Source organism: Oncorhynchus tshawytscha, linkage group LG24 (assembly GCF_018296145.1).
Source record: "Oncorhynchus tshawytscha isolate Ot180627B linkage group LG24, Otsh_v2.0, whole genome shotgun sequence".
Lineage (NCBI taxonomy): Eukaryota > Metazoa > Chordata > Actinopteri > Salmoniformes > Salmonidae > Oncorhynchus > Oncorhynchus tshawytscha.
Window position 1 is genome coordinate 7,735,237 of NC_056452.1, and position 10,221 is coordinate 7,745,457.

Consider the following 10,221-nt stretch of genomic DNA (forward strand, 5'->3'; position numbering starts at 1 on the left):
AGTGTGGTTTTCCACTTTAATTTTGAGTGTGACTCCAAATCCAGACCTCCATGGGTTGATAAATTTGATTTCCATTGATCATTTTTGTGTGATTTTGTTGTCAGCACATTCAACTATGTAAAGAAAAAAGTGTTTAATAAGAAGATTTCATTCATTCAGATCTAGGATGTGTTATTTTAGAGTTCCCTTTATTTTTTTGAGAAGTGTATATAGGATTTTGTTTTTCATGACATTTTTTATTTTAAAATAATCATATTTGATTATTTTAAATATATTTAGAACATAAAGTCAGAGATAATTACAGACACCTGTGATAATCTGTAGTACCCAAAATGGCCACTAGATGTCTCGTGATAAAATAATAAAATCCTTTAAAAAGTTACCAAAATTCGGGTAGTTTACTGGTAAACAAAAAGTTTCCAGTTATATACCCTCCCTTTGCTACCCTTGGTCTGATACAGTATGTAGAACAGAGGCGTTGTCAGGCACCACAACAGTTCAGTGTTACAAAGGGTGACTGGGGGAAGATGGGGTGAATCGACAACAAGCAGCAACACTCCTGTCCCCTTGGTATTAGTTTACAATGAGACACAGCCTCCCTGTCCCTGGAGTCTCTCCACTAGGTACAAAACAAGGAAGACAGCCCATGCAGAAATTACACTGTGTGGCATGGCAGCTCAGAGCACAAGAACTGTTACAGTATACAGCTCCATTGAGATGTTGCAACTGCCTGGGAACAGTGTTGTCAAGTCCGACGATCAAGCTTATTTATGGTAACATAATAATTCATTTAATATTTACTGGCTTATTGCATCTATCATCAAGGCAAGCACAAAGTAGTAAAATGAAAATATATTTCTAATATATTTTCTATTTCTTCAGACAAACAGAAAGCTCTCTTAACCCAAATAAAATATAAAGAACAAAATTCTAAATGCAACATGCAACAATTTCAACGATTTTACTGAGTTACAGTTCATATAAGGAAATCAGTCAAATCAGGCCCTTTTCAAATCAGGCCCTAATCCATGGATTTCACATGACTGGGCAGGGGCGCACCCACTTGGGAGCCAAGCCCACCCACTGGGGAGCCAGGCCCAGCAAATCAGAATCAGTTTTTCCCCACAAAGGGTTTTATTACAGACAGAAATACTCAGTTTCATCAGCTGTTCGGGTGGCTGGTCTCAGACGATCTCACAGGCAAAGAAGCTGGATGTGGCGGTACTGGGCTGGCGTGGTTACACGTGGACATACTGCCAAATTCTCTAAAACAAAGTCGGAGGCGGCTTATGGTAGAGAAATTAACATTAAATTCTCTGGCAACCGCTCTGGTGGACATTCCTGCAGTCAGCGTGCCAATTACACAAAGGTGAAATATTCACTTACAGGGACGTTAACAAAATTGTGCACAAAATTTGAGAGAAAAGCTTTTTGTGCATATGAAAAAAATCTGGGATCTTTAATTTCAGCTCATGAAACATAAGACCAACACTTTACATGTTGTGTTTATAGTTTTGTTCAGTATATGTGTAAAATTAATATATGGGCAATTCCAGGTAAAAGGACTCATGTGAGCACCAACATGTGGAGTTCATAGGAGCATGTAAAATTGGGTGTCAAATGAAAGCTAAGAGTCCATTTGAATATATTTTTTTGGCTTCTTTAAGGCAAAAATATGGAAAGAGGGTCTTAGAAAACATCTACCAGAAAACGGGTTTTAGAAATACATCAAAACACAATAATATTGGAGTAAAGACCCCTGCAACCCAATATCAACACATATTGTGTTTTGTAGAAATGATTTGCCTTGTGTACAGTGCATTTAGAAAGTATTCCGACCACTTGACTTTTTCCACATTTTGTTATGTTACGACCTTATTCTACACACAATACCCCATAATGACAAAGCAAAAGTTTTTTTTTTTAGCACATTTATAAAAAGAAGAAACTTAAATATCACATTTATATAAGTATTCAGACCATTTACTCAGTGCTTTGTTGAAGCACCTTTAGCAGTGATTACAGCCTTGAGTATGACGCTACAAGCTTGGCACATCTGTATGTGGGGAGTTTCTCCCATTCTTCTCTGCAGATCCTCTCAAGCTCTGGGCTGTGTGGTTAGAGTTGTTGTCCCGATGGAAGGTGATCCTGAGCTCTCTGGAACAGGTTTTCATCAATGATCGCTCTGTACTTTGCTCCGTTCATCTTTTCCTCGATCCTAACAAGTCTCCCAGTCCCTGCCACTGAAACACCTCTCCACAGCATGATGCTGCCACCACCATGCTTCACAGTAGGGATGGTGCCAGGTTTCCTCCAGTTGAGACGCTTGGCATTCAGGCCAAAGAGTTCAATCTTGGTTTTATCAGAACAGAGAATCTTGTTTCTCAAGGTCTGAGAGGCCTTTAGTTGCCTTTTGGCAAACTCCAAGCAGGCTGTCATGTGCTTGGGGACCTTCAATACTGTGACCACTGTGTTCTTGGGGACCTTCAATGCTGCAGAAATGTTTTGTTACCCTTCCCCAGACCTATTCCTTGACACAATCCTGTCTCTGAGCTCTACGGGATAATTCCTTTGACCGCATGGCTTGGTTTTTGCTCTGACATGCACTGTCAACTGTGGGACCTTACATAGACAGGTGTGTGCCTTTCCAAATCATGTCCAATCAATTGAATTTACCACAGGTGCACTCCAATCAAGTTGTAGAAACATCTCAAGGATGATCAATGTAAACAGGATGCACCTGAGCCCAATTCCGAGTCTCATAGCAGAGTGTTTGAATGCTTAAGTAAATAAGATATTTCTGTTTTTTGTACATATTTTTTTTGCAAAATTGTCTAAAAACCTATTTTCGCATTGTCATTATGGGGTATTGTTGTGTGTAGATTGACGAGGTAAAAACATATATAACCAATTTTAGAATAAGGCTGTAACGTAACAAAATGTGGAAAAAGGTCTGAAAACTTTCCAAATGCACTGTAAGTTTAAGAAACATTGCCCGATATTTCCCAAAAACCAGTAACAGAATTACTGCAATTGCAATTACTGCTACAATGGGAATTTATAGTGGTCAAAAACCACAGTTGTGTCACCTGTTACAGACCCCCCTTCCACATGCATACTACTATGTTCAGCTCATAACTGTTTCCTTTCTTATTCTGTCATCTGGTGGTCAAAGCAAGTGTGAAATCAACCCCTCCTTCTCTCCCTCTGCCTCTCTCTCTCTCTATTTAATGTCACCTCTCCCAGCTCTTACTGACACCTACCCATAAGCCCCTTCTCTTTCCATGTACTGTAACCAGCATCCTTACCCACTGAGCACCGACCGACACTGGATGTCCATGGAAATTGAGAAGTAGTTTAAATTTGGTCAGATCCCCCCGGCCTTGATTTCAACATCCACAGGCGTTGTTTTTTGATATGGTCCGGGCGTTTTGACATGGTCCGGACTGGTTTTAGTTCACAAACATAGACATGGATGATTGGTTCAGATTTGGTCCAGTCCAGACCAGACCAAATTTGAACCAATCATGGCCGTCTATGCTTCACTGGTTTGGAGAGCACAGTGCAGTACAGTAGAGCACAGTAGAGTACAATAGAGTACAGTAAAGTAAATTAAAGTTAAATCAAATTGAGTAGAGTATTGTTCAGTACAGTCCTGTGCTGAACTGTACAGTAGAATATAGTTTAATACAGTAGAGCATACTGGACAGTATAATGAGGACAGTATACTATACCTTACTGTACTCTAGTGTACTGAACTCTACTGTACTGTTTTGTGCTGTACTGTACTCTACAAACTTGTGAAACAGATGTGATTGGTTCAAATTTGGACCGGTCCAACCAAATTTGGTCTTGTTTGGGGGTAGAGCTCATTAAAACAATAACAAGTGTGTAGATTAGAATACTACCCAAATATGCAAAGGATATTGCATATTTCAACCTTTGTGTCCCTATTCAGGCTATATCACCATGAAGAGAGTGATATTCATATCCATAATTATGCATTTCTGTATAGTACAGATCAGGGACCTATGATGTAATTCCGTTACCGGGTGTAAATCCACTTCACTTACTGTAGTTCAATAACCAAAATAGATGTTTTCCAAGGTCAAGGTGTCAAGTCATAGCTGATACCCCATTCTTTCTGCAGACATCTTTTAATCTTATTTCGGAGCAGATATTTAAAGCCATGCTCTGGAACTTTGGAGACTACTAAGTACAGTCGTGGCCAAAAGTTTTGAGAATGACACAAATATTTATTTTCACAAAGTCTGCTGCCTCAGTGTCTTTAGATATTTTTGTCAAATGTTACTATGTAATACTGAAGTATAATTACAAGCATTTCATAAGTGTCAAAGGCTTTTATTGACAATTACATGAAGTTGATGCAAAGAGTCAATATTTGCAGTGTTAACCCTTTTTTTCAAGACCTCTGCAATCCGCTCTGGCATGCTGTCAATTAACTTCTGGGCCACCTCCTGACTGATGGCAGCCCATTCTTGCATAATCAATGCTTGGAGTTTGTCAGAATATGTGGGTTTTTGTTTGTCCACCCGCCTCTTGAGGATTGACGACAAGTTCTCAATGGGATTAAGGTCTGGGGAGTTTCCTGGCCATGGACCTAAAATATCGATGTTTTGTTCCCTGAGCCACTTAGTTATCACCTTTGCCTAATGGCAAGGTGCTCCATCATGCTGGAAAAGGCATTGTTCTTCACCAAACTGTTCCTGGATGTTTGGGAGAAGTTGCTCTTGGATGATGTGTTGGTACCATTCTTTATTCATGGTTCTGTTCTTAGGCAAAATTGTGAGTGAGCCCACTCTCTTGGCTGAGAAGCAACCCCACACATGAATGGGCTCAGGATGCTTTACTGTTGGCATGACACAGGACTGATGGTAGCGCTCATCTTGTCTTCTCCGGACAAGCTTTTTTCCAGATGCCCCAAACAATCGGAAAGGGGATTCATCAGAGAAAATGACTTTACCCCAGTCCTCAGCAGTCCAATCCCTGTACCTTTTGCAGAATATCAATCTGTCCCTGATGTTTTTCCTGGACAGAAGTGGCTTCTTTGCTGCCCTTCTTGACACCAGGCCATCCTCCAAAGGTCTTCGCCTCACTGTGCGTGCAGATGTACTCAGATGACGGCATGTGTTTCCTTGCAGGTAACCATGATTGACAGAGGAAGAACAATGATTCCAAGCACCACCCTCCTTTTGAAGCTTCCAGTCTGTTATTCGAACTCAATCAGCATGACAGACTGATCTCCAGCCCTGTCCTCGTCAACACTCACACCTGTGTTAATGAGAGAATCACTGACATGCTGTCAGCTGTTCCTTTTGTGGCATGGCTGAAATGCAGTGGAAATGTTTTTGGGGATTCAGTTCATTTGCATGGCAAAGAGGGACTTTGCAATTAATTGCAATTCATCTGATCATTCTTCATAACATTCTGGAGTATATGCAAATTGCCATCATACAAACTGAGGCAGCAGACTTTGTGAAAATTTATATTTGTGTCATTCTTAAAACATTTGGCCACGACTGTATTTTTTAAACCTCCTTTTTTGGGGGCTGGATGTGTCAATGTGCAGTTCATACATGCATAATCTATGAGCAGAATTACTGTCTTACCTCAATTAGTCATGAAATCTCTAGTTTGAAAGATACTATTTTCTGGAAGCTGTGCTTCACTCCATTCCATTTATTTTGTTATCATGAAAAACTCCACAGTCCTTAACAATTACAAGCATAAACACAACATGATGCAGCCACCACTATGCTTGAAAATATGGAGAGTGGTACTCAGTAATGTGTTGTATTGGATTTTCCCCAGACATAACACTTTGTATTCAGGACCAAAAGTTAATTGCTTTACCACATTTTTTTGTAGTATTACTTTAGAGTCTTGTTGCAAACAGAATGCATGTTTAGGAATATTTTTATTCTGTACAGACTTCCTTCTTTTCACTCTGTAAATTAGGTTAGTATTGTGGAGTAACTACAATGTTGTTGATCCATCCTCAGTTATCTCCTATTACAGCCATAGGATTCATGGAGAAATCCCTGAGTGGTTTCCTTCCTCTCCAGCAACTGAATAAGGAAAGATGCCTGTATATTTGTAGTGACTGGATTGCTACACCATCCAAAGTGTAATTAATAACTTCACCATGTCCAAAGGGATATTCAATGTCTGCTTTTTTTTACCCATCTACCAATACGAGCCCTTCTTTGCGAGGCATTGGAAAACCTCCCTGGTCTTTGTGGTTGAATCGGTGTTTGAAATTCACTGCTCAACTGAGGGACCTTACAGATAATTGAATGTGTGAGGTACAGAAATGAGGTAGTCATTCAAAAATCATCTTTAACACTATTTTTGCACAGAGTGAGTCCATGCAACTTATTATGTGACTTGTTAAGCACATTTTTACTGCTGAATGTGTTTAGGTTTGCCATAGCAAAGAGGTTGAATACTTATTGACTCAAGACATTTCAGCTTTTCATTTTTAATTAATTGGTAAAAGTAGCAAAAACATAATTCCACTTTAACTTTATGGGGTATATTTAATCAATTTAAAATGTAGGCTGTAACACAACAACATGTGGAAAAAGTCAAGGGGTGTGAATACTCTCCGAAGACACTGTAGATTAAAGCCAAGACGTATAACTTTCAGTTTGTCGACAAATTGCCACACAGAAATACACAATAATGCGACATTATAAAAGCTCATACATCCTTATACCAAGTAAATAAAGCATATGATGACTTTAAATAGAGTGTGACAATACTACACCTTCAATGTTTTTCTTCCATGCGACAGGGTGTTTAAAGCATCATTTAGGCACAGAGGTCTACACACAGACAGTGTTTGTGACACAGGTTATATGGGTGCCAGTGGAAGCACAGCTAAATAGTTAATCCATTCGTGTTTATACACTGTGCTTTGCAAAAAACAAATTCAAAATATTACACATGGAAGATCCCAAAATGTATTTTATAAGACAGAGAGAGAAACTCTTCAAACACATTGTTTCGGCCCTCCAAGATCAAAACGTGGTGTGTTTGCATCATTTTTGTTTTGGACTGAACAAATATTCACTTGTGAATCTATGATTTTTGCATTGATTGTTGCAGCAAATTGCTTGTGTTTTAACTTGTTTGCAGAGCCACAGTAAGGCACTTTGAGAGTCGCCATGTAATAAAAAGCACTATGCCAAAAAATCTATTGTTATTATTATTATTGTCACTTATGATTGTCTTCCAAAAGTGGACAGGTATGTTTTCAGTAGCGCTACAGTACTAGAGTACACTACGGTATGTTTCATTACACTACAGTACTATGGTATACTAGGACATACTACGGTATATTAGGGTGTACTCACGGGTGCCATCGAAGCGGGTGGCGATGGTGTCCAGAAAGGTATTCTGGGGGGCCAGGAGGCCCTTCATCACCGGCATGTTGGCCCTGATCTAAGGTCAGCGATGGGTCCCGCAATGATCACACCATCCCAGAGGCACCAGGGTGGTGGTGGGAGGGGGGGGTCCGCTGAGGCCTCTCAGGGAGCACAGGTGGGTGCGGGGCCAGTCCGGCAGTATAGCGAGGGGAGAGAAGCACATCTAAAAGAGGCCACCGTGGTGGAGTCCATCCACGCAGAGTCCCAGTTGGGTCCCTCCACTCTGGTCTTAGGGTGGAGTCGGTGATCAGAATCAGTGTAGAAGTTCAGCCGGGTCCTGCCGCTTTTAGTGAGCAGCGAAGGTATGTAGAATGGTAGATCAGAAAAGGGATCCAGTTGGATGTTCAGGTGTTGTCGAGATCCAAAAGAGATCTGCTGTACTTGCTCCGGTGCGTCTCTTCAGGTGCTGCTGCTCGCCCTCTCCCAAGCACCAGTCCAGAAGTTGTAGCCTAAGTCTTCCTGTTCAGTCCAATGGGGCTTCTGTTTACCACGGGAGAGAGAATCCACAACACGGCAAGGCATCTTTCTACCTCTCTCTTTCTTTGTGTGTCCCTCCCTTGTTCCCCCCCTCTCTCTCTGTTCTGCCGAGTTGCTGTGGCAGACAGAGCAGTTACATCTTCGTAAGCCTTCTCACTCTGCCCCCCCCCACCCCACACACTCTCTTTCTCTCTGCACTCCCTCTATCATCCACTCCTGTGGTGGCTCAGCCAATGATATTCTTAGGTTTCACACGGCTGGCATTCTCTATAGAAACCTGGGCTCGTCTGGGGGGATGAAGAGGGGGGTGGGGGGGACTCCTCTAGGAGTGGGCGTTGACAGGACAATTCCAGCCTGTACTTCTGCTATCAACCCTCAGGTGTTGTCTACGTGTCTGACGCCTGGGGAAAGATAGATTACCTGCTGGGAGATCAATAAAAGGCTATTCTATTCTATTTCACCATATTTTATTAGACTATTCTCCTATATTCTCCTGTAGTGATGAGAGGCTGCTCTTGGACACATTTTGGAATCGATGAGAAAAATCCTTTTTATGCCTTTCAAGATTTTATGAATATGCGTAGTGCAGTTATGGGAATTACTGTATTATATTGCATCTTTTACGAGGCAGTGTAAACAAGTAAATCGTTTTGGAGGGGGCTTTTCAGAAGAAAAAAAAACTTTATTTAACCGTAACCATGGTTCCTCAATTTGTTAGTGTATCATCAGTGAGTGTAGTTCAGAATGCCATTCCTAGAATACCTGTTCCTTGTATGCCTCATCATCACTTGTATGATAATCTCATCTGTTCTCTCTTGCACCCACCCTGTCCTTCCAAGGAAATGACCGGAAGGAAAGCCGCTGGAAAGGTATTAAAAGGATAAACCGGGAGATGTTTTATAATGAAGACTTGAAGCTAAGCACATACCTAACCGCAGATCCTTAATTCACTCTGACTCATTGGTCAAACAGAATTCCCGCTAGAAAGTATAATAGCTTCTGAAGAGGATGCATTCTGAAAAGAATACCAAAACGGATCTTTTTCCCCTGTAGCATCATTTTTGTTGTTGTATTAAACTAGAGTCTAGGGGTGTTATTATGGCATCTCATATGAATGAAGGGAAATGGCAAATTATATTGAACAAAAATAGATACGCAACATGTAACAATTTCAATGATTTTACTGAGTTACAGTTCATATAAGGGAATCAGTCAATTGAAATAAATCCATTAGGCTCTAATCTATGGATTTCACATGACTGGGATGTGCACAGCAAGTCAGAATGAGTTTTTTTTCTACAAACAAAAATACTCCTCAGAAATACTCCTCCTCCATCAGCTGTCCAGGTGTCTGGTCTCAGACGACACCGCAGGTGAAGAAGTCGTATGTGGAGGTCCCGGGCTAGCGTGGTTACACTTGGTCTGCGGTTGTGAGGCTGGTTGGACGTACTGCCAAATTCTCTAAAATCGTCTTATGGTAGAGAAATTAACATTACATTCTCTTGCAATACCTCTGGTCGACATTCCTGCCGTTAGCATGCCAACTGCATGCTCCCTTAAAACTTGAGACATCTGTGGCATTGTGTTGTTTGATAAAACTGCACATTTTAGAGTGTGCTTTTATTGTCCCCAGCACAAGGTGCACCTGTGTAATGATCACACTGTTTAATCAACCTCTTGATATGCCACCTGTCAGGTGGATTATCTTGGCAAAGGATAAACGCACACTAAAAGGGATGTGTGTATGGAACATTTTGGGGACCTTTTATTTCAGCTCATGAAACATGGGACCAACACTTTACATGTTGCGTTTATGTTTTTGTTCGGTATACTAGGAAGTTTGTACAGAATGATTTTGGGGACATTTGTTGAATCGACAGAAATCAAATTGACACGCCTCATTTTAAATATGAAAAGAGAAGTGTAAACAAAAGCTCATCATTCAGTATCTAACCATTTTCATCTTGTGGGGCACAACAACAAAAAACACTGGTTTACAGGTGTGTACTGCTTTATACAGTTAAATGAATTTATATGAACCCTTTATGGTCAATTCGAACACCGCTTATGTTCCGGGTCAAATTCACCCGTACACAAAGAATATCAAGATCATAAATATATTATTTTAATATCCAAACATGTATTTTTTCCAGTAGCTGAGAATGTCCTCTTTCATATGCTCTCCTCCCTGAGATGATAGACCCAACTCTTCAACATTTAGAGCCAAATGTTTGATTACAGTACCAAAGTCGTAAATCTAATTATGACATTTTTAGCCAAACTTCAGACCACT

The 10,221-nt window shown here is 40.6% G+C and overlaps 1 protein-coding gene across 1 annotated transcript in view; it reads right to left on the reverse strand.

Moving 5' to 3' along the window:
• Positions 1–8,020, reverse strand: part of LOC112223779 (potassium voltage-gated channel subfamily H member 4-like) — a 69,288-nt gene extending 61,268 nt beyond the window's left edge. Inside the window, exon 1 of the mRNA XM_024386976.2 lies at positions 7,380–8,020. Within this exon, the coding sequence (XP_024242744.1) occupies positions 7,380–7,455 (76 nt within the window). The 5' untranslated portion in view covers positions 7,456–8,020. The remainder of the gene's footprint in view (positions 1–7,379) is intronic.
• Positions 8,021–10,221: the final 2,201 nt, after the last annotated feature.